Source organism: Engystomops pustulosus, chromosome 4 (genome assembly GCF_040894005.1).
Source record: "Engystomops pustulosus chromosome 4, aEngPut4.maternal, whole genome shotgun sequence".
Lineage (NCBI taxonomy): Eukaryota > Metazoa > Chordata > Amphibia > Anura > Leptodactylidae > Engystomops > Engystomops pustulosus.
Window position 1 is genome coordinate 18,501,223 of NC_092414.1, and position 25,642 is coordinate 18,526,864.

Below are 25,642 nucleotides of genomic sequence, written 5' to 3' on the forward strand. Positions count from 1 at the left end.
CGTTGGTTACTTGGGAATGGTGGTGGCTAGAGAGAAAACTTCAAGTATGCCGAAATCAGTGTTGTGAAGAGTTTGGGTTGGTGGAGGTGGTGGATGGTCCTTCTCATGGCCACCATAGAGTAGCTATGTTCATGACTCCCTTATAAACATGACTCCACCGATTTCTGCCATTAGATGGAAGTTGGGTGGAGACCAACATGACCTCATACACCTTAGATCATTTTCCAGAAGTGCAACTTGAAGTCCTTTGGCCCCGAATGCCATCTGTCGTAAATAATTCTGCACTCATCTTATGTGTCAAAGAGCCCTTTGGGCCTCCTATGCCATAAGGGTGGATCCACAATGAAAACTTTTTGCTAAGTTTCCAAAATTTGATTTATCATTTGTAGCACCAGTTTCCTCATACTGGGAGGGACACATGAACCACCTAAGGCTCCTGGTTCCCGGTGATACTCTTGAAGCTCACCAGATACACCCTTGCACTTCCGAGGGTAGCACTAAGGTTTGGAGAGGTGGCACCTGCATCTGGATCATGGGATGATGGTCATTTGCCCAAACTTTTCTAAAGTAGGCCTTGGGTGAAGCCAAAGCTGGCCATGACGTTTTGTACACCAAAATATGGTTCCTCCTCTGAGAATAAGACCTTGTGGCACCCATTACTACACCTCCTCCCAAAGCCATATATTAGCATTAGTAGATCATTTAGATACTGCAAAAGGTTGTGACTTGGGTGAAGAATTTATGGGATAAAATCACTGACTGTTGCGTTGTAAATGAAATACGAGCACCCAAACAAGAAGGGGTCATGAAGGGGCTATTGCTAAATATTAGAAGATTATGGACAATGAGTCCAATAGAAATGGGGTCACAAGGAATTCAGAGTTTGGAGAGTTATACGAATGTTAGAAACGTTTTTTTGTTCAAGGAATAATAAGACATCCCCTAAAACAAGAAAGTTATCAAATTTTACACAATAAAGCTATTTTTTAACCCTTTGCTTTAAAATTTTACTCAGTTTTATTACTGTTTTAGTTCCTATCGCTCAGTGATGGTCAGTGTAAGATTCCAAAGTGTGGCCGGGGACTCTCTGAGCAGACACTTCATGATTCCTCTGTGCTGTGAGATGCTGTGTGCTGACAATGTGCTTATATTATCAGGGTACAAGGTTTATCTACACTTTTATTTAGCTTCTGAACATTCTAATCGTATCTGACACATAGAAAAAGAAAGATGAGACAGATCAGAGATGAGAGAAGATGAGATCCATGAGATAGATATAACACACAATGACACTCTCAACACTGCTAACTCACCTATAACACACACATAGTCCTCCCTCCCAGATAGAGACTTTGGGGCATATTTATCAGGGCCTATGCGCCACGTCAGCTTATTGCTAGCACTTGCAATGATTTTGCCCTGTGGGTCTCAAAGGGGGGTTAGTGGGGGCACGCGGCTGGCCGAGCAGTGGGCGCGGCTGGCTAAGGGTGGGCCGTCGTGGGGCGTTGCTGCCAGTGACATTTCACATGGTGTTGAATAAATGCTGTACAGCCACCTACACCAATACATCTAGAGGAGGCGCACGTGCTCCGGCATATGATAAATATGCCCCTTTATCTGTTTGTAGCTTGTAGAGTAAGTCTCTACACTGCAGCTTGCCGGCAGAAAGTGCCTGTGTCTGAGCTAGTCTTGTAGAGCAGGGGGGAGGGGCAGGAGGCAAAGAGCACTGCAGTGTGCAGACATGAGAAGCTATTCATGAGAAGAATCTTCCCTGTGCGACCATAGAAGATAGAAAATTTACGGTTGCATCCAGGGGCAACCAAAATTGTGTACACCAGAACTGATAGAGACAGGTTGGAATTATATTTGTGAAATGCTGCATTTTTTTAATAACACTGAATTAGAGAATGTTTTATTTTGTTATCTTGAGTAGATTTAAGAATCTTTAATATAAGTCACTTATATTAGTCTTATTTTCATGGAAACACAGTAGTACCTGACAGACCACAAATTGGCCGGTTGGGCATTGGTGGAATCCATCATGTGACATATTTGGGAGAACAGAGTAAATACCCAGCAGCAGTGTTTAATACATTTTTTATGTCATTTTATAAAAGTTCCCGTGAATTGAGCGTAACTCTCCGGCCAACAATGGCACTTTGTATTTTACACACTTACTCAGGGACACGCTCAGTTCATGAACTCTGACTCACTTTGACTCTTGTCCCGCTTCCACGTGGAATCCGTACAAAGATTTAGACCTACAGACTGTTTCCCCGGGTTGTAATCATTCAGAAATCAACAATTCGGAGATTCATGTTGTGTCTGAGGGAGAAGATGAGATATTTTGTTGGAACAAAGAACAAGAGTCATTTGCAACGGAGAAAAAAAAAAAATAGAGAATTTTTGCTGAGATCTAGAAATGGGAGAAGTCTGATCATAATGATATGGAAATACAATTGTGAGGGTCTTGTAGGTTTGAAAGATCTGTCACCCGACTCCTAAGTAGAAATTAATTTGTATAGGCACAAAAAGGAGATTGAAAAGGCAAATATTTAAATTTTAAGAATTTTTTAAAAATCTTTAAAAAATTCCCACATTCAATATGAATGAATTATGACTTATGATGGATTTTAATTAGAAATTAGAAAATCAACCGTATATACTTGAGTCTAAGCTGACCCAAGTATAAGCCGAGACCCCTCACTTTAATACAAAAAACTGGAAAAACTTATTGACTCGAGTATAAGCCGAGGGTGGGAAATGCATTGGTCAAAGCCCCAGTATATAGCCAGCAAGCCCCTGTAGTATATAGCCTGCCAGCCCCCTGTAGTATATAACCTGCCAGCCCCCTGTAGTATATAGCCAGCCAGCCCCTGTAGTATATAGACAACCAGCCCCTGTAGTATATAGCCAGCCCCCTGTAATATATAGCCAGCCAGCCCCCTGTAATATATAGTCTACCAGCCCCCTGTAGTATATAGCCAGCCAGCCCCCTGTAGTATTTAGCCAGCCACCCCTGTAGTATATAGCCAGCCAGCCCCTTGTAGTATATAGCCCTCCAGCCCCTGTAGTATATAGCCATCCAGCCCCCTGTAGTATTTAGCCAGCCACCCCCTGTAGTATATAGCCAGCCTCCTGTAGTATATAGCCAGCCAGCCCCCTGTAGTATTTAGCCAGCCACCCCCTGTAGTATATAGACAGCCAGCCCCTGTAGTATATAGACAACCAGCCCCTGTAGTATATAGCCAGCCCCCTGTAATATATAGCCAGCCAGCCCCCTGTAATATATAGTCTACCAGCCCCCTGTAGTATATAGCCAGCCAGCCCCCTGTAGTATTTAGCCAGCCACCCCTGTAGTATATAGCCAGCCAGCCCCTTGTAGTATATAGCCCTCCAGCCCCTGTAGTATATAGCCATCCAGCCCCCTGTAGTATTTAGCCAGCCACCACCTGTAGTATATAGCCAGCCTCCTGTAGTATATAGCCAGCCAGCCCCCTGTAGTATATAGCCAGCACGAATTGAACCCGAATCTTTTGAGTTGGGTGTAGATTCAGTAAGAATCTGGCATTTTAAGTTACAAATTGAACCTGAATCCTTTGGGATAACATAATTAGATTTTCATGAAAATGTCTGTGTTTTAGAGGACTAATTTCCAGGATAAGTAGAGTAACATCAGCTGAGACCAAATCATTTCAAACCCATCCCGAGTCTTTGTAAAAAGCTTTAACAAATCAAATCTTTGATGATTAGTTCATCTCTAATTTTAATTTCAGTTTATTTTTTATTATTATTTTTAAAAAAAATCACTTTTGTTAGTTGAAGATCCCCTGATCATTCGATCACTGTTGACTCAAAGCTGTAGAAGCCTCCACAGAAAATACTGGTCCACATGATGGCCAACGTGATAGCCACACGATGACCCAAGGGGTTTGATTTTTTCTAAATTTTTTGAAAAAAAAAAACGTAATAGTTTCGATGTGCTATAATGTTATAAAGATAGTGGGGGAAATATAATAACATCAATACCCATTCCACCAGAAAAAAACAACAACAAAAAAAAATAACTGGTTACTTGTCAATAAAGCAGAAAAGACTAAAAAAAATTTTTTTAAACAAAAAAATAAACTTTTTGAGCAAAGCTGATGTAGGTCTGATGTCTTTGTGTCTAATACTATGATTACCTCTGTGCTTAATAGTAATGCAAGTCAATTGGATCAAGTCGATTGGATTTGTTAACCAATCCTATCAGTAGATGACTCCAGATGACCTGCCGTGGCCTATGTTGTCTACGTAAAGCGAGCATGGCCGGCTTCCAGCTACCTTAAGTGTTCTCAATGACTCTGCGTGAGATCGTGTTGCTTGTCTTGAGCATCATATGTCCCGTATCTTGTTCATCTTGGCCACATGGAGGTGTGATGACTTTAACCAGCGTGGGATATTTGCCAAAACATTTCTTTCCTTACACGATTAATGACAATGACCTCAGAAGACAACAGACAGTTTGTAGAGGTTTATGCAGCTTCCAGAGGTTACGGTTTGGTTTCTTCATACACGACAAGGTCAGATGTAGGATCATGGAGGATAAGGAGGTCATGTCACATTAAATCAGTTGACTCCGGTTGACTCAGAGGACAGCGAACATATCTCAATCCATCTACTGTAGGTCCATTTGTAGCATTCAGCAGGCACCTTTCTGAGAACTGAAGAACCAGCAGAATCTTAGATTCCGAAGTTGACCATAGCACCTTACCCCCAGCTGTTCCAAATTTTTTGTTGACAGGGTCTACTCAAGTGAGGAATCATTTAGCAAACTCGATTTTACTTCTTGTAAAGACTCAAGCACACAGGCATATTGTGGATGTTGTTGTATACATTTGGCCATAAAACTTGGGATACCCCACTGTATGCCACGTTACTACAGTATATAGAATTTCGGACAAATCTGACCGTATTTTAGAGTCATTACTTTGACTTGGGAATTTCAGATACTGTATAGTTCAGATATGGCCAAAATTCTATATACTGTATGTTTCAGGTTTGGTTGAAACTTGCACAAAAGGAACATCCATCGTTAACTTTTTAAAAGCCAGTGGGCCAAGCAAGCCACCCTTTTCCCTATGATCATCACTTCCCGTGATGTCACCAGCACCAAACCCAGGTGTTACTGATGGGGGTGAGCACCAACACAGAACTGAAACTTGTGGCTGATCTCCAGGACTAGGACCGAAACATTGCGCTTTGGTTCAGCTTAACCCTACTTGTGACTTTTTAGTTCTATGGTGGGGTAGGTTTTGGCCTTCACGGCTTGACACATTTGACTTGACAATTATTTTTTGATGCAAGTAGCACCTAATGTCTACACAAACTCCCAGCTCTAGATTTTGTTTTTGGGACATACTGTACATAAAATTATGTCAAGACCTGTCTACGTGATAGGTTTGGAACATCCGATCCAAAAACACATGGTCTTCATAAGCGGACTATGGCTCCTTAACATAGATCCACAATGACTCCATGGGGCACGTTTACTTACCCGGTCCAGTCGCGATTCAGCGACGTGTTCTCCGACGAGGATTCGGGTCTTCGGGGATTCACTAAGGTCCGTGCGCCCGATATCCAGCAGGTGTCGCTGCTGCGCTGAGGTCCGCCGGAGTTCACCTGCTTCTTCCCGGTGCATTTAAGTGCTGATCTTGCGACACAAATTCTTTTTTAAATTCCATGTTTTTTCCGAATCCAAAAGCCAAAATTCGGCGCAAATCGGAAATCGTCGGGAAACCCGACGAAAGTGCGCGATTCGGACCCTTAGTAAATGAGCCCCCATGTGTCAATATATAGGATTTATGTGCATAAGGTCAACTTTCTAGATCATTGGAAGTTTTACTTATATTTTTAAAATATGATAGAGATGACTCTTTACCATAGGATACAATATATCAGGAGACATAGAGATCACAACACACTGAGAAGTTGGCTTGGGAGGTATCTACTCACTAATCATGTTATTACTCCATGAGATATGTGCATTTAATGAAAACATGATACTCGGCAATCCGAGACTTCAGCAACGCAATGTGATGTCTCCTCAGTCAATGACTACAGTGGAAAGTTTGTAGAAATCCTATTTTCAGCATTAAATAAATCAAGACTTTTGTGGAAGGGCTGTAATGCATCTTGGCTCATGGAAAGAAGTCATCACTGAAGTCTATTAGGAAAGCAATCACCAGACGCGTTTCACTTGTCGTTTATTTTAGATAGATTCCAGACCAAAATGGCGTTTGTTTTATAAATTAAACAAAAAAAGTCAGGTACCAGGAAAACTCTTTTAAGGGTTTGGCCAAGGTTATCTATAGGAGGAAAAATAAGTTGTTAGTTGATGGGAATTCAACCACAGGGATGCCCACTGCATGGATCCCTCAAGGCTATCTACAGGAGGGGTAATACATTGTTAGTTGGTGGGAATCCAACCACAAGGATCCCCACTACATGGATCCCTCAAGGTTATCTACTGGATGGACAATCAGTTGTTAGTTGGTGGGAATCCAACTACAAGGATCCCCACTGCATGGATCCCTCAAGGTTATCTACAGGATGGGAAATCAGTTGTTAGTTGGTGGGAATCCAACCACAAGGATCCCTACTGCATGGATCCCTCAAGGTTATCTACAGGATGGAAAATAAGTTGTTAGTTGGTGGGAATCCAACCACAAGGATCCCCACTGCATGGATCCCTCAAGGTTATCTACAGGATGGGCAATCAGTTGTTAGTTGGTGGGAATCCAACCATAGGGATCCCCACTGCATGGATCCCTCAAGGTTATCTACAGGATGGAAAATAAGTTGTTAGTTGGTGGGAATCCAACCACAAGGATCCCCACTGCATGGATCCCTCAAGGTTATCTACAGGATGGGCAATCAGTTGTTAGTTGGTGGGAATCCAACCATAGGGATCCCCACTGCATGGATCCCTCAAGGTTATCTACAGGATGGGCAATCAGTTGTTAGTTGGTGGGAATCCAACCACAGGGATCCCCACTGCATGGATCCCTTAAGGTTATCTACAGGATGGGAAATCAGTTGTTAGTTGGTGGGAACCCAACCACAAGGATATCCACTCCATGGATCCCTCAAGGTTATCTACAGGATGGGTAATTAGTTGTTAGTTGGTGGGAATCCAACCACAAGGATCCCCACTGCATGGATCCCTCAAGGTTATCTACAGGATGGGCAATCAGTTGTTAGTTGGTGGGAATCCAACCACAAGGATCCCCACTGCATGGATCCCTCAAGGTTATCTACAGGATGGGCAATCAGTTGTTAGTTGGTGGGAATCCAACCACAAGGATCCCCACTGCATGGATCCCTCAAGGTTATCTACAGGATGGGCAATCAGTTGTTAGTTGGTGGGAATTCAACCACAAGGATCCCCACTGCATGGATCCCTCAAGGCTATTTACAGGATGGGCAATCAGTTGTTAGTTGGTGGGAATCCAACCACAAGGACCCCCACTGCATGGATCCCTCCAGGCTATCTACAGGATGGACAATCAGTTGTTAGTTGGTGGAAATCCAACCACAAGGATCCCCACTGCATGGATCCTTCAAGGTTATCTACAGGATGGGTAATCAGTTGTTAGTTGGTGGGAAATCAACCATAGGGATCCCCCCACCGATCAGGAGAATTGGGGTCTCAATGATCTAAAGACTCCTCCATTGACACCATTGATATAACACTTAGCGGGCTCTGATAGTCCTATAAGGAATACAGGAAGAAACACTGAGCATGCTCAAGTCGATGCGCCTTTTCGGGGTAATGGAACCCCTTATCATTGGTGAGGATCCTTCTACAAAGTGGTATTAAAAATGGAGAAATTTTGAGCCACGCCCCCCCCCCCTATGTGGTCTGATAGACTGCCCCTTTCTATGAAACAAAAATGTGCTTCCCATAGAAATGTAAAGCCCCTTAGTAGGACCGTAACATAATATATTATTGGTTAGGTCTACCTCTAATTCTATAATTAACAGATTTGCCCAAATCATTAATAGGAATATTAACGTATCATTTATTAATTTAAAAAAAAAATCCCATGTTGGTTGTCAACTGCGATGTTTTTAATGTGCAATTGAAAGCCATCTTGCTTTTTTATTGTAGAAAACGTATCAAATTCTTCCTACACGTAACTGTCCCAAGAGAACGCTCAGAGCTAAAGCTTCTGTATACAGTGGGCTCCCTCTAGTGGCGGTTTCACAGAGCCATCATAATGACAAACATGATACGCTGATTGGATGTTGGCCTCATGCAAAATCTGGGTCTACTTATTTTTATACCATTGTTGGGTGTCTAGGTTGCCATATTTACCTTCTGTGATGGTGTTTTTTAAAATTTCTGGCAGGTTTTATAGTACACTGGGCCAACTTCTATTTTTTTCCCAGTTTTCAGTCCAGGAATGCTGGCAGAAATTTAGAGAAGGAAGATTTTAAGCCAGACCAAATCTGTAACCTATCCTCCTGCCAAAGAAGATTGACAAAGGGAAACATTGTCTCTGTATTTGTGTTCACCAAATGAAAGTATGGAACGGTTGCCAGCGGTGATAAATCAGTGTAAGACAGCCGCGTCTGTGAATCTGAGTCCTACCATGTATGTTCCTGACTCACAGAACCAGACGGGACTAAATACCTTATCATTGTTCATCTTAATACTTAAAGATATTAGGGGAATGTAGCATCAGAAAATACCAAATTATGTTTAGAAATATATTTTTATTTTGTATATTTTCTTAATTTTGGTCTATTTTTCTGAATCATCCATAGAAGGAAAATTCTAAAAAATGGGAAAGCTTTACCATGCCACGTGTGCCAGAGTTCTACAAAATAATCATTCATGCCATGTTTAGACAAAGTTTAAGAAAGGATTTTGGTTTGGGATTTAACAATGTGCCCCAAAATACCCTTCAAATAGAACCTGTTACTAATTAGAAAATGCTAAATATCCTACCTCATGTGATTTGTGCTGTGACCCTGATCAATTTGGTGTTTGTTTTATTAAAATCCATCCACCTGTTCAAAAAAGATGGCCCCCAGAAGTTTTATGTGAATTAGTTCCATGGGGGCGGTTACCTAATATTTAGACACACCCCCGAGGATATAAATGTTACCACCTACTAAGTAAATTCACATTTAAACTTCTAAGACCATATCTTTTGAACGGGTGGATGGATTTTAATCAAATAAACACCAATGATGATCAGGGATAGAGTAGCTCTCATATGAACATGCAACATTTTACACTTGGGGTGAGTTCTCTTTCAATGAACCTTATTGTGTGTTGTGCTTATGAAGGTCCCAAACTATTGCGGTCAGAACTGAGATGTAATCCGAAGCTCTGATGCCTCAATGTCTCAAAATCTGTGCTAGGAATGCCATCCACCTGATCAAAAAATATGGCCCTCAGAGCTTTTTGTGTGAATTAGTTCCATGGGGGCGGTTACCTAATGTTTAGACACACCCCCGAGGATATAGATGGTCTCCATCTCCTTGGCCATATCTCTTGAACATGTGAATGGATTTTAATCAAACAAATACCAGACTGATCAGGGATAGAGTAGCTTTCATATGAACATGAAACATTTTACACTTGGGGGTGAGTTCTCTTTCAGTGAACCTTATTTTGTGTTGTGCTCACGAAGGTCTTAAACTATTGTGGTCAGAACTGAGATGTAATCCGAAGCTCTGATGCCTCAATGTCTCAAAATCTGTGCTAGGATTCCTGAAGTACCATGTGGCTTTGATAATGCTGGTGTCTTCTTATGTCAGAAGGAGCCCTTAGACCCACTTAGACACCAGGGTAACAGACACCTAAATCCATCTTCATTATGTCACAGCAACAGCCTGCTGGTGTTAACTTGTCAGGGCAAAGGTTAAGACGTTGGAATCAATAATTCATTGTTAGCATTGTGAAAGCAGAGAGGTTCACACTTTCAGTTAATGTAGACATGTTCGGAGCCTCCTCCAGTGACCAAAGGTTGAGAGTAGATGCCACCTTCATATCAAGGTGTATTACTATAAATAATTTAAGCCAGACCTTCAAGTCAATGACCAAAGGGGTTGGCTCAAATTTTTAAGTTTTCCCCAATCCACTGGGGAGAAATGGTAAGTTTTGGTAGGGTCCAACCAATTATTATCTTCCCTAAACTCTTGTGATGGGTGTCAGTCCTATTGGTTGGCCTTCAGCAATTATTTCCTCACCTTACTGCTCACTTCATTGGTTCCCAGTTGTCTTGACCATTCTGGACATCCTGGTCCAATGATGAAGATTCTTAGGTGTTACTTCTAGGTTAGGAAGGGACCAGGCGGTGTCTGCAATGGATTGTGGCTTTTTTTAGTGTAGACCATCCCTTTAACAAGCCCTACAACATGTCTATGATTTTGAATACGCTTATGCTAAATACTCCCATGAGATGGGGCCTAAAATTGGTTTATGAGGCTATGAGATACAATATATATCTATAAAATATGAAATGTGTAATACTTTATCTCCCCTGCGGAGGCACTGTAGGGAAATATAACCCTGGCTAGAAGGTTCTTTCCCTATTCAGTCTCACAATGTGTTATCAAGAGACCTTACTATTCTACATTTTTTAAGGGTCCCATCATGAATCAGAAGTTCTTGTCTAAAGCTGCATTTTTACATCTATTTTTGAGTCTTTTTTTGTCTTTTTTCTCCACAAAGTTAGAAGCAATAACTTCTGATGGGGAGTGATAATGATTTCGGTGTGTAGACCAGTCCATGTACATAGCAGGTTGTTGTTACGCTCCTTTTTGGGGGTAGGGGGGGAAGAATTTTCATGGCGCATAAGGAATAAATTTGCAGCTGTTGACAGCATTTCTGTCTCACCATCTCCATGTCATCATGGGAATTATTCACTGCAACGTTACATGTTTCAGAAGGGTCTAAGTCCATTGTAAGCGCAACATCGTCTGCTTCTGAGGAACGTGATCCAAGAGTTAAAGGGATATTATTGTAACAGTCAATGCCGAATAGATTCAGAATTGTAATTTATCGCATTGGTCAGTTAAAGGGGTTTGGCCTGTAATAATAAAAATATAAGGTGCAGTCACCCTGTCTCAGCTCCCCATTCCAGCACAGCAGATCCAGGGGTGCAGGGTCAACTGAGGTCACTAATTTGTTTGAAGCTGAAGCTGTGTAAGTATACGTTATATCTGACCCAACCCCAGGGGTTTCCTGTTTCTTGGAAAAAAATCCCTTTAACTTCCATTCCCTACTATTGGTCATAGTTGGTTTGTGTTTGTACTCAGCTCTTGGATCACACAGCTATTCGGGCGGCCTGAGATCTGGTTGCATAATTTGTGGGGAGATCATGACCCCCATAGGCTTTTATGTCTCCTGGTTACCGCATCCTGACCGAGTCTGCCGGCCGCTCGTCTTCCTATGAAGGGAGGAGGGGTGAGCAGCCACCTCCTTACCGGGGATTTGGTTGCGGGCGAGCACATGGGTCTCTACCTATGACAATAATGGGAGATATGGGAGATCCCCACCGATCAGCAAATTAGGCCCTATCCTGTGGATTGAGCTTAACTTGTTTCATGAGAAAACCCCTTTAAAGGAAGAAGGAGGAGCTTTTTCCACACCTATTATCAATGGCTGATCTTGTGTTATCTACCTCCAGTCCCCTGCTGAAGTGGATTGTTGGGAGTGACTAATTTATAAGAAAATAGAAGGGTATCAAGGAAAAAAAAACTAAATGTGTGATACAAAAGGCTTTGGGGCCCATGATACAGATTTTGCATTGGCCCCCCATAGTTTTAAAGCCACACCTCTTCCTAGAAGCATTATCACTCTGGCAGCTTCGGTCTTGACTACCATGAGATATCTGTCAGGAACCTTTGGAGCCGCGTGGTTACCCTTGGGTTTGGTTACGTGGTTGTATATACTCTGCTGACGAGACATATACCCATAACATGATTTCAAGCAAAGGATTTTAATTGCTAGGGAATTCTGAGGCTTCTTGACGTCAACTCCAGGTTTTTCCAGTCTGGACATTTCCTGAGGGAATTTTTTGTAGATATTTCATTGTATTCAATGAGATGTAAGTCTTAGTGAACACATTGTTGTGAATATACTTTATTATTAGGCCTATTCCCATTATCGGGCATATTATTATTTAAGAATAACTGGATACCTGTGATCACCCTTGATACTTTTGTAGGTTAGAGTTCTTATATCTTGTAAAAAGTTTCCTCCTGTTGTACATCACATACTCATAGACCTATGAGATACATTTCTGTTTTACTGTAGCTATTACTAGCTAGATCTGTAAAATGATCTGTAGATCTGTATGCAGTGAGCTCCCCCTGCTGGTGGCAGGAAGCAGGATGAAGAAAAAATAGTAGAGAACTCTTCAAATACCTTGGGGACGTCCATAAATCTGGAAAGCATACATACCCAGCTCTCAGTTCCTGTTCACACAGGCAGTTCCGTTTGGGGGGACGTGGGAACCGTTTCAGCCAATGAGTGGCCTCCTTGGATCCGGAATGTCACTTCTGTTGACGATGGGAGGTCACTTCCTTTGTTGTCCACAAGTAAGAGCAGGCCACTCTTCGGCTGAACTGAGAACCTCGGAAACCTCTTGGAACTTACATCCAAAAGCTGGAAGTAACCATACAACACAGGACTTGGGCACTAGAGTGGGGTAAGTATGCTTTCTCTATTGCTCTGACCACCCAGTGTTTTCCTGATGTCTCACTGCTACTCCTGGACCTCTGGTCATGCCTATTGATGAAATGGTCATTCCACCATTATTAAGAGTAGAAGATAATATTGAGAAAAGATAATAAGAATTCAGACTAAAACACAGACGGGTGGGATTAAGCAAATTATCCAACATATTGACAATCCCAATCCTAAATACAGATATTTGAGGATTGAAATAGTTGGATTTGTGAACAGTGTGGGTCTGTGGTCCAAAATAATTTCGACGTCTCAGTATTGGGATTTTTTCCCAGAGAGAGTTACTGTTGACCGCGGATCATAAGACTTATGTTGTTTCTCAATGGTTCATTGACATCTTTGTAGCTGGGAATTTGATAGTCGTCTATTTATAGATGTTTCATTAGTCCTGATTTGGCTCAAAATAGATCTAGTAAATAAGGAATGTGAGATGTTCTGCTTGTTTTCTGCACAGCGTCCATAGATGTAACCATATGGATAAAACATTTGATTTTATCGGCTGAGGTCATGTGAGATCAGAGATCAGATTATTGGACATCTAGTGATGTGATGCTTGTTGATAATAGACATTAAAGCAGGGTACCCTGGCCATTCCTCTTGGGACAAACCACCTAAATGTCTCCAACTGGTCCAAAGTCTACCTGCTTCCTGTAGGACAAACAGCACCAACTTGCTGTGAGCTTTCCTTCTGGTGTTGGCCAAGGATGGTCAAGTTCCTTCTCAACCCTGGTTTTTGGAGTGCTCTCCAATGCGCTCTAGGTTGACACTTTTACACATCCACCCCTCTCAGCTCACCACTTATGAAGTGATCAACACTTGGACAAGATAATTCAATTAAGTTGACTTGTGCAACGTCTCTGCATATCTTCTCAGCTATAGCACACATCTTGTCTAGTGGTCTCATCTTCCAAGTTCCTGTCATTCTACTTTTCCTGGATCTTGCCATTTTTGTTTCTTTGCTGATGTTCTCCAACTTACATAATTTTTTTTTATCTTTTTAATCTGATTGTACAAATTTTTGTTGTGTGAAGGTTGAGTTTGACTTTTTAATAGTTTCAAGGCCGGGATCTGGAGAAGAAGATAATCTACACTCTTGTTTGAGGAAATCATCTTTGGAACACCAATCTTGGTTTCCTCGGTAATAGGGGTTTTCTTCAAGCTCACAATGATTTAGATCACACTGTATGGTATGAAGCACAACATCTTTCTCTTTCATCCACAGCTTTCTTCTCCCTGTTTCCACAGTGGAAGTTTTTTCCGATTCCAAAGCTGTTGGTAGTTCTCCGTTCTCGGATTCCAGCCCCAGAACTTTCCCTAAGACCATATCCCTCTGGGCAGTTTCTTCCTCGGTTGTGACTTGCAAATCTTCCTCCCGTTTTCTCACTTGTGCTTTCAATTTGGCAGTTTTGTAGATCTATTATCTGAGCCAATGAATCCGATGTTCTTTTTCTCAAACTGAATCCTCATGCCTTCCATCTGATATTCTAGTTTGCTTTTGATTTTGTCCGGTTTGTCATAATCTTCACTTTATTCCTCATACATTTTGTTAGGATTATTTCAAGTTCTCCACGTTCAAGCTGCAAACTGTGAAGCTTCTGAGAAAAACATGATGACATCTTCATCATTTATTTGTCCTTCTCTAACACTAGATGAGACACTGTTTCAGTATTGGCACAAGTAGTGTACAAAAGACATTGTACACTCCTACTCCTGGTGACATACATTAGTTTGTAGCTCCATTTCTGCTCTGCAATTACTTTATGCCACTGTTAATGATGAGCAGATTCAAACTTTAGTTTCGTCTTTCTCCGTTCAACAACACCTCCTAACCCAGACATGTTGCTTGGTCAGACAGCTTTACAGGGCCGGATTAAGGGTGGTGGGGGCCCCTGGGTGCAAACTGGTGGGGGCCCTTCCAACAATGATTTTGGAGGTTAGTAGCCTGCCAGCCCCCCTGTAGTATATAGCCTGCCAGCCCCCCTGTAGTATATAGCCTGCAAGCCCCCTGTAGTACAAAGAGTGCCAGCCCCCTGTAGTATATAGCCTGCCAGCCCCCTGTAGTATAAAGCCACCAGACCCCTGTAGTATATAGCCTGCCAGCCCCCTGTAGTATAAAGCCACCAGACCCCTGTAGATTATAGCTGCCAGTCCCCTGTAGAAAATGGCGATCTTGGCGATCTCCCCCGGCGAAGGCAGCGGTGTCTTACTGACATAGCTGCCATCCTAGGCCCCTATGTGCATTGCGAGCGGCCACCGGCCGCTGCGCATTGTGCACAGAGACACAGAGTTGAGCTAAGTCGCTGACTGTCCGAAACTGGTGGGGGCCCCTTAAAAAGTGAAAGTGGTGGGGGCCCCGGGGCTCGAGCCCCATGAGCCCCGCCTTTAATCCGGCCCTGCAGCTTTACACCACTGGCAACTAGGAATTCCTGGATTGGCCAGGTGGACATGTAGTGGACACTCCTAGCTAACCACAGTCTTGTCTAATAGCCATGTGCATACTGTTGTTCTACACAATATGCTATTTGGAAGTTTTTGTATTCACTCACCAATTTGATGATGCAGTTCATCAAATAAGTTTTCTGCGTTCCTTGCGTAGAACTCTTTATGCCCACATCTGAAGCACAATGGGACACATTTATCATGTCTGCATTCCAGTAGTCTTGGGGCTGACCGCCTGTCTGTCTCTGGCTGGTTCAAAGTCCACCTGCTGACTGCAGGACGCACAGCACTGACTTAGGCTCCATGCAAGTGTCCAAAAATGGCGGCTGAGAGCCAGCCACAAAAACCGCAACTAGCTCACAGCCGCCATAGAGATGCATTCTACAACCGGGAAGCTGCACTTCAAATGATAGGGTAGATCCTACACCTGCCCTGATTTGCATCGTGGCCGCTTAGCTACCTATGGAGAGGTGGATGGGCTCGCTATACTCGCCCTCTCCTATACCTGGCTTACGGCACATGTCTTCTCGCACTGACGTGTGTGCGTAGAGCCTTACTGTGAGCTCTCCTTCTGGAGTTGGCCACAGATGGGAGTGGTCACGACCCTGGGTTTGTGTGTGTGTTCAAACGTTTTTTATTGAGTTTTTTCAAGTAAAAATCAGGTAGCAACAAGCTTATCTTAGCTATTTCAATGATACAATTACTTACATAGCAAAAGGGAAAAGCATCTTGACGCATCATCTTCAAAAGTGGATGGCGATCTCAGAGATTGCAAAGATTTAAGGCATGTAACAGACCGACGACATTTATCACATGGACACATGGAAAAGGAGGTCGGGGAGAAGGAGGTGTCGGTGGAAGGGGAGAAGGGACCTTATTTTGCGCCATTCTACTGGTGGAAGCGTTTAGATGTGACCTCTTATGAGAGACCTGTCTACTACTAATTTGGTTATGTGGTTTAATATGGTTAAAGAGTTAGATGAGAAAAACTGCTCAGGATAGTATGTCCACCACTGGGCACAAGTAGGAACGTGTCTCTAGTGCCCAAGTCCCAATCGACAAGTTCTTCCAAGTGATAAAGTTCCTTAACGTTTATGCCACAGGTGTTGGGAATGTACCCTGGTTTTGGATGACTCTACTGCGTCCTCTAAGTTCACACTCTTACAATAGTTATTCTCTAAATTGATATATATTTTAAATAGATACATAGAAAGGTAGATATGAAATAGATGGATAGAAGGATACGAGATATAGATAGACAAGAGATAGATACCCAATAATCGGTAACCATACTTTCATTGTAGAAGATCAAGGAGTTGTGTACGTCCTGCTACCAAAAAGACTTTGTTTTATCATGAGAATGAATTTTATTAGACCAAAAAAAATACTATAATTGTCCTGGAAGAAGAATGGAGGCTTGGAACGCTTCACAATCCATAAAAATATATTGCATTTTTTATGATTGATTTTATCCCTCTGAATCTCAGCACACCGGCTCGCCCTCCCAATATAAATATTCTGGATTTGTAGGACCACAGTTGTGTAATGTGAGGTTTTACAACTTGCGATAGAAAACGCCAAATGTTTAATTTCTGGAAATAGACCATTTTATAGGAAAAGAGCTTCTTCCAAAGTAAAATAGTGGTTGGTGGTCTAGAACGGTGAGATTGGGGGTTGGGTTCACTTTTAAGCAACTCCCTGTCCTTCGGTACCTCAGTCATTGCTCATGAATTTGTTTTGTTTTTGTCGTGAACTTCATTTGTCGTGAACTTCTTTGTTTTACCCAACAATACTTCAGGGTTTAGGCAATTTTATGTGATGACGTCCTTGGTCATGTTACCTTCTATTATAGTAAAGTTGTCTTTGTCGTCTTTGGGTGATCATTTGTCCTACAGCTTTTCACAAACAAGACTTCCAAATTTAGTCAACTTTATGTATAGACCAGAAGGTGACAACCTTGCACGACATGTGCGACCTTTGTTTTACCCAACAATACTTCAGGATTTAGACACTTTTATGTGTGGACCAGAAGATGACGTTCTTGATCATCTGACCTTATTCTATTACAGTAAAGTTGTCTTTGTCGACCTTGGGTGATCATTTGTCCTACAGCTTCAAGACTTCAGAATTTAGTCAACGTCATGTATAGATCAGAAGGTGGCAACCTTGAACGACATGTGTGACCTTTGTTTTGCCCAACAATACTTCAGGATTTAGACACTTTTATGTGTGGACCAGAAGATGACGTCCTTGGTCATGTTACCTTCTATTACAGTAAAGTTGTCTTTGTTGACCTTGGGTGATCATTTGTCCTACAGCTTCAAGACTTCAGAATTTAGTCAACCTCATGTATAGACCAGAAGGTGACAACCTTGCATGACATGTGTGACCTTTTTATTTTACAGTATCCTGAACTTTGAAGGTTTTCTCAAATAAGACTTTAGAATTTAATCCGGTGTAGACCAGAAGTTGACCGCCTCAGTCATGGACCTACATCCATATGTGACTTTCTTACATACTGTGGTCTTCGAAGCTCTCACATGATCACTTATCCTACAGGTTATGTCTAGGCCTAATAATGATGACCTTAGTCATGGCCCAACATATGGATGTGACCTTCTAATTTTATGGTCTTTGTCAATGTTGCGTGTTCACATGTCCTATAGGTTTTCCCAAACAGGACTTCAGAATTTAATCACTGACATGTGTAGACGAGGAAAGTATAATCTCACGAGGTCTCAGAGAGACCTGTCACCTTCAGTTGTAGTCCCCTTGAGGTTTCAACGTGTTTATCTGTGTGAACTCGTTACTGGAACAAGATCAAAGGTCTTCTCCACCTAAAATTGTGGGACAAACATTTTTTTAAATTAATCACCAGGGAAAAAACTAAATTGAAATCTTATTATCTCCTGGTGTGAGATAGGGTTCGAATTATTAGTTTTTGTCCACAAAGGGACCCTGTGATATCTACAGTCTACTTCACAAATGCCCAAACTCATAGTCATTCTCTGTCTTATTTTTACTTGTTGCAAACAATTGCTTCCGTATATATATATATACCAGGGGCATAATTACAGTGGTAGGAGCAATAGCAGCCGCTATGGGGCCCACAGTGTCATGGGGCCCGTCATCTGACCTGACACTAAATAATGTAGGATGTGCACCTTTATGTAGATATTATGCTGCATATTGTACGGCATAATAGGTATATAACATGTATGTGATGTATATATTCTGTATCTGTGACGTGTGTATGCTATATGTGTATATGGTGTAAGGTGTGTGTATATACTGTATGTGTGTATATATGCTGTATGTCTGTATATGGCACTGTATGTGAGTGCATATGTGTTGTTTATAATGTATATTTATAAGGGGGAAGGGGGCCCCATTGAGAAGTTTGCTATGGGGCCCTGTCTCTCCTAGTTACGCCTCCGATATATACATACTTTTCCTGACTAGGGGAGCGTGCCTTTTTCTTCCTTCTGAATCCTGTTGGGCCACAGCTCCAGCTCTTCCACTAGCTATGTATTGTACCTGTTCAACGTTCCTTGGTAATATCTTGGCTTGAGGCATTACGTGAAGTTTGTTATCTTACGGGCAGAGGCTTGTGGACCCACTGTGCTGCTTAACCAGTTTTGTTGAGGGCTGTAGCCCAACAACCTCCCTGGTTTTCATCCTTTGACCCTATACCAGGATCTGAAATTCAACGCATGGAGGTTACCAGGCACCATGTGTGAATACCTAAATATCACGTCAGGGAAGGCAGAGTTCAAGAAATACTGAAAGGCTGTAGGGCAGAATTATGGTCCAGGACAGGGTCAACAGGAGACATAAATAGGTCAGCAAGAGGCACGACAAGGTGAGGAGCATATGGAAGAGTCAAAAAGATACTTGCCAGCTGAGAGCCTTTAACACACTGTGGCAGAATATGCCTTATATAACTAGGGGAAAGGGGTTGGGTGAGGAGAACAAGAGTACCATCATGACCATTGAAGGGAGCAGGACACCAAGATCATGGACCGCCATTGAATTTCCAAAGTACCCATGTTGTTTGCCAGTAGAACGATACTATGAACTTCTAGATTTTGCTTTCTATACTGCATTGATCAAGTAAATTATCACCCTTTAAAAGCTGGTCACAGTCATCGGTTTATAGGCCTCTTTCACAGTTTTTGCTCCTCATCAGTGCAGACTAGATCAGTTACTGGATCTAAGATTTTGTGTAAAGCCCCTCGTGAAAAGTACTGATTCCATTTGTGGTTATCTAGTTAAGAAGTCTTAAGGTATTGTTCTTCTCCAGAAAGAAGAAAGAAGTCTTTAGTGCCATCTATAGGCAACAAGTCACTTACCGACCAAAAACACTCATTTCATAGTCAGCCTTATGAGTTAATGCTCCTCATCAGTAAAGTGGAGGTCCATCAGCTGTTAGAGATGATGGGAACTAAGAAGGTACCAGATCAAAGCAGAAAACTTGATGAAGACCACAGGTCACTTTGGTCTAAAATCTTGGAAAGTATTTTTTTTTAAAAAATGTTATACAGTGTATAAAATACCCTATTCTTTATTTTAGACTAAGAACCAAGGTCTGAACTTTGTAAGGATTCACGCACCATGGCATGTTCTAAGTCGTGAAGCAGAATTCCTTAAAATCAAGGTGCCCACAAAAAAGGTAAGAGAAGTGGTCGTCACAGAGGGTTCTAGCAGTCCCTAGCATGGACACCTTCAAACTAATGTTCTTTCCAAGTAGAACCAAAAATCTAAGGTCCCGCAGATAGGTCATCAATGTCAGATATATATACATGGGACATAGAGACAACGGCTCCATGCCCTGTGTTTATGATGGGCCAAAAAAACAAGTTCTGGTGGGGGATCCTTCTGTTGGCCCCTCACTGTTTAGAAATTGATGGCCTATATTGTGTGTTCTAGAACAAACCCTTACATGGAGGCAGATTTTGTAAAAATATTTCTATCCTCCACCGGCCTTCCGAGAGGCCGCTCTAGAGTCTCCACCGGCCTTCCGGTAAATCCTCATTCCTCAAAAATCTCATAGCTGCTCCTAATTTTCAGATGTTGACGGCGTCAATGAAATCGGCAACATGGAACCTCTGGAATGAAGCTCCAGTTCTTGGTCTTCCAGCTCTGTTCTCTTCATCTCGATTTTCAGATCCCCACCTGATTAATGACTAATCCAATATTAGATTTATCCTGGAAAATCCCTTTAAGAGTCTACCCCCTTTAGTTGTATTTTTCAATCACGTTCTCTTCTATAAGTCTCCAACATTTTAATAGTCTAACAACTAAACTTTAGCAGATAGGAGACCAATTATCAGGGATTAAAACAACACGATCTGACTACACAGGGTCCGTGTGTAGTCTGTTACTATGGAAACACATCAGTTCTAATGTGAATCTTCATTCTTATATCCTCTCTTATACAAGATATAGTGAATTTAAGTATAAATGTATATAACTTTGCTATATTTCATCTTTTCTTCCAGATGTACGAAGTAAAAAGCGAGAGCGGTATCATGTCCAAGCTCAACAGTGCATGGAACCAATGTACCAAGCCTTTACAACCCAATGTGCCACAAATTAGCGAAAACACAAAGACAAAACCTCTGTCTTATCCTTTCTCCAGAGACAAAATGCATCTGTAAGTAGACGGAGCCCCCTCCTATCGGGATGATACGGGATGGTTCGAATTAATGTAACGCAAAGAATATGTGAAATATGATGAAATCGAGGTATTAGTCACATAGAGAACATACCTCAGGGCGGCATCGAATGTAACCTCCCCATGACTCCGCAACTATAAAAATCCACTATATACACTTCACACTTCTTGGGTCTGGGGGAGATTTATTACTTTCAGCAAGAGTTTTAGTTATCACCAAATTTTTGTGACTCTTTCAACATTTTGTTGCTTTTTAAAACTTACCCCTTCGCCCTCAAAAGCCTAAAGTAGGCCATCTATAGTAGATGGTTTGACCTATCTGCCCATCATTAACTAGAAGCAGTTGGCTCCATGATCTATGTAGTGGCTGGAAGTGGTAACTACAGCTCAGACTCACTTCAGTGGAAGCCGTGGCTTTAGTTACATGAAACCCGGAGGCAATGGCCAAAATCAAGTTGTGGTCGAGGGCCCTCATTGTTTAGAAATTGATGGTCTATCTTGAGTATTCTAGAACAACCCCTATATATTTCTATTCGGTACATCCTCATTCTTCAACAGTGGGTGTCATTTACTAAGGGCCCGATTCGCGTTTTCCCGACGTGTTTCCCCGAATATTTCCGATTTGCGCCAATTTCCCCTGAATTGCCCCGGGATTTTGGCACACGCGATCGGATTGTGGCGCATCGGCGCTGGCATGCACGAGACGGAAATGGGGGGGCGTGGCCGAATGAAAACCCGACAGATTCGGAAAAACCGCCGCATTTAAAACAAAAAATCTGTCGCGGAGCTTGCACTTACCTTCACTCAGCCCGAGCCGGTGAACTCCAGTGTGTTCCGATGCTTTTCAACGCAGAAGCGCCACCTGGTGGACGGCAGAGGAACTACCTTAATAAATCCCGGCCGGACCCGAATCCAGCGCAGAGAACGCACGGCTGGATCGCGAATGGACCGGGTAAGTAAATCTGCCCCAGTGTCGTAGTTCCCGTTGACTTTCAAATGTTGATGGTACAGATTGGCAAGATTGATGGTAAAATTGGCAAGGTCCATCAGTTGGAATTCCCTCAGTTGCTTTCACTCTGAAATCTCTGCTGAATCCTCTCTTGAAGCTCGATTAGGTGTCAGATTACAAAGAAGTCTAAGGGGAAGGGAGGGGGAACAGTGAGTCACGGCAGCTAGGTCTCTACACACTAACTCAAAGTTTAATGAAAAATATCAAGGTGTCTTGGAGAGTTAAGTGAGCCAATAGAAATTGATGTATAAGCCCTTTTAGAGTCAAGATCTTTTTTTGGCTAGACTTCTCAGAATTAGTTACTAGGAGGAGCCTTGATGAGTTGAAGATCCTCTATGAATGGAACATGCCGTAGAAATGTATGACAGTGAGGAACTGTAATCCAATATGATAAGAACCTGATTCGTAAGACTCGTGACCTGTGAGACAATGGAATTCCCCAAAATGATTTGTAGAATTTTTCACTTCCATGGATCACACCAAAGATATTCATGATATTTTAAAATTTTTCAGGTACAACATCAAAGACAAAGACACATTTTTTGACAATGCAACGCGCAGTCGAATAGTAAGTATATCGGAAATCTGAAGCCCTTCGAGTAGATTTTTACCGCATTTTCGACCGAGTATTTGTCATCCTTTTTGAGGTCATCAGATGCTTTGGAGTTAGATAGGGGTTCTACAAAATAGTTCAAAATCTAAAGGGGTTGTCCAAATTTATGAAGTTTAGTAGGGTCAAAAATAGTCCTTGAACCGATCCCTGGCTCATCTTTTTTTCATTGCTTCCTGGGTTGGGACCCAGATAGACAAAACGAATTAGTAACATTGTTATTTTAGAGAATTTTTAACTTTTTGATTTTGGGCAACCTGTTTTAACTCTGTTCACTTAATATGACTCTCTCGTTGGCCTTCAGGCCTCAGAAACATTTGATCCAGATCCAAAGTAGAGAAAGGGACATGAACCAGAATATTGTTACACTATCCAGAGGGGGTCACCACGGGGGCCATCACCCACACTATGGATTTTCTGCTAAGTCTCCATTGGCTCCAAGGGCATAGTGGTCCTCCAGAAGACCTCCTATTTCTTTCTTTTTCTTCCTTTTTTTTTAACTTTCTTTCTAACTCTCTTTCCTTCTATCTTTATTTCTTTCAAATGTTTTTATCTTTTGCTAGGTACATGAAATTCTAAAGAGAACATCTTGTACAAAGGCCAAATACAGTATGGGTATGTGTGATTTTTTTTTTCGTTAATTTTTATGTTTAAAATTAAGGATTTTTACAGACTTTTTTGACGACAGGTGAGTTGACGAATTTATTAGCCTAGTTTTTGGGAAATCTAAAAAGTTCAAACTTTTTGGACTGCCAATGGCAAAAATTTGCAACTTTTTGGGACAGTTTCATGGCACTATGCCAACATTCTGAAGCCCCCTTTTTGTGCTGGCTACTGAGTCCCCTTGAGTCAGTTGTAACTATTTTTATTTGCTTTTAGTATGGAAAGTATTGGAAAGTACCTGGTAATTTTTTAATACCTACTTTAGGCCAGGTCTAATAGTAGTCTGACAAGGTAATATGGTGTCACATGTTCATATTGCTCCATTCTGATTGGTCTTCACTTGGCACATCCCCGAAGGCAGAAAAATTAGATTTCTGCATTGGTAAGGGAGCTACATCATACATAGTCCATGTTGTATCAGACCAAACTAAACTGAGTTGAACTAGTACTTTACAGTAAAGAAAGGGTCCTTCAAAGCTGATGAACAGAGAATGGAACAGGAAGCACACAGCTCTATTTCCTGATAGTGGTCAAACTGAGTAATTGCAGCTCAGCTCCCATTCAGGTGAATGAAAACAGATCTGCAGTAACCTGGTCTGACCACTACACAGGAAATGGAGCTGTATATTTCCTGTTCCATTATCTGTTCACCCCCTTCTAAGTCCAGCTGTTTTGTGGGGGGAGAAAAGTGTTCTACACCAACCAGTCTTATATTGAGGACCTTTTATATGTTATTAAGACTTTTATTCGGGCAAACCGTTTTACCTTGCCTCCTACCCTGTAAATGGTTAATTTTGAGGCAAGATGAATGACTTCTATGTGTCTTTTTTACTTTTTGCTCATTTTTTTGGAATGTTTTTGTCTAGAGTTTTATGATTTCGATATTACATTTTCCACCATTTCATGGCACTTGGACCTATAATAGAGCATTTTTTGCTGACACGTTATTATACACGCAGGTGAATTCAGCATATACAATCTTTCCATCATTCCTGCTCTTGTGTTCAGCTATGTTTTTACTGGCTTTCCACATGCTAATTGTGAAGTGAACTCTCGAAAAGCAGTCATATTGCTGGCTCGCAACAGGGAAATATCCTCCAGGACTACCTGTGAGGTTTCGTGTCATATGATCCCGTTCCGTGAAGCCTCCTGTTTTTACATTGTGCTTTCATGTCGTAAAATCCCTTAAAATATTTAATAACTTAGCTTTTTTGTGGTGCCCATTCACAGTTGTTGGCACCAAACAATATATAACGACGATATATGTCCAGTAGTTAAAGGGAACCTACCACCACAAATCTACCTATAAAGGTAGATCGGGTGGTAGGTGGATCAATAGGACGTGAGGATAGCCCTTTTAAGGGCTAATCCTCACATCCCTGCACTTTTTTGGTAACTTTTATTAAACTTATATGCAAATTTTGTTATGCGGCTACTGGGGCGTGGAGTAGCCGCATCTGAGGTTACAAGGCACGGCTATTCCACGCCCCGGTAGCCTCTTTTCTCCTCCTACTCACTATCTTCGGCGCGCAGAACAGCAGGCCCGCGTCTGTGCAGCTCCGGCTTCGGAGCGGGGACCGCGCAGGCTCGGGCCTGCTGTGGAGGAGAAAAGAGGCTACCGGGGCGTGGAGTAGCCGTGCCGTGTAACCTCAGATGCGGCTACTCCACGCCCCAGTAGCCGCATAACAAAATTTGCATATAAGTTACCAAAAAAGTGCGGAGACGTGAGGATTAGCCCTTAAAAGGGCTATCCTTACCTCCTATTGATCCACCTACCACCAGATCTACCTTTATAGGTAGATTTGTGGTGGTAGGTTCCCTTTAATGTTCCAGAGATTTAGTGGCCTACAATGACGTTCTATGCTTAGGGTCTTAGTCGGTGGGGATTGTATGGAACTAGTGGCCTCCAAAGATTACACAACAATAGTCTATGCTTAGGATCTTAGTTTTTGAAGGCAATATTTGTTGGTGGGAGTCCCATGGAACTAGGGGCCACAAATATTACACAACCATGGGCTATGCTCAGGACCTCAGTTTTTGAAGGCAATAGTAGTTGGTTAGTAGAGTTCTCCAGTGAATAAATACTAATGACCAATGCTAAATTTGAAGTCAATATTAGTTAATCTTTAAGCCGGATCTAGATGGATTGTTTGTGCCACCTACCATTGGTTCTTTGCCATTAGTTGCCAAGAGCCTACGGAATTCATTATTCAGAGGAACCAATTTGTGAGTTTCCCCAACTTGGGTTGGGGAACTGACCCAACACTGGGTGCTTCGGGGACTGGAACCCCACTGATACACATTAACAGCCTTCGTAATGCAAATTGGCCGGTGTCCCTAAGAACATGTGACATTCAATGATTGTGCAATTATGACTAATGTTAAGAATTTAAGATTTTGATGGCAACCAACCTTGGAACATGTGACTATAAAATGATGGCCCATGCTATAGGCCTTCATTTTTTTTAAAGCAATCTCAGTTGGATCGAAGTATAT

At 42.0% G+C, this 25,642-nt stretch overlaps 1 protein-coding gene across 2 annotated transcripts in view; it reads left to right on the forward strand.

Annotated features, from left to right (window-relative positions):
- ANO2 (anoctamin 2) overlaps positions 1-25,642 on the forward strand; it is a 164,854-nt gene that overhangs the window by 20,290 nt on the left and 118,922 nt on the right. For both annotated transcript variants that reach the window (XM_072145388.1, XM_072145389.1), the window contains 4 exons: positions 19,761-19,859; positions 20,689-20,843; positions 22,387-22,441; positions 23,047-23,098. In XM_072145388.1, coding sequence (XP_072001489.1) covers positions 19,761-19,859; positions 20,689-20,843; positions 22,387-22,441; positions 23,047-23,098 — 361 coding nt within the window. The remainder of the gene's footprint in view (positions 1-19,760; positions 19,860-20,688; positions 20,844-22,386; positions 22,442-23,046; positions 23,099-25,642) is intronic.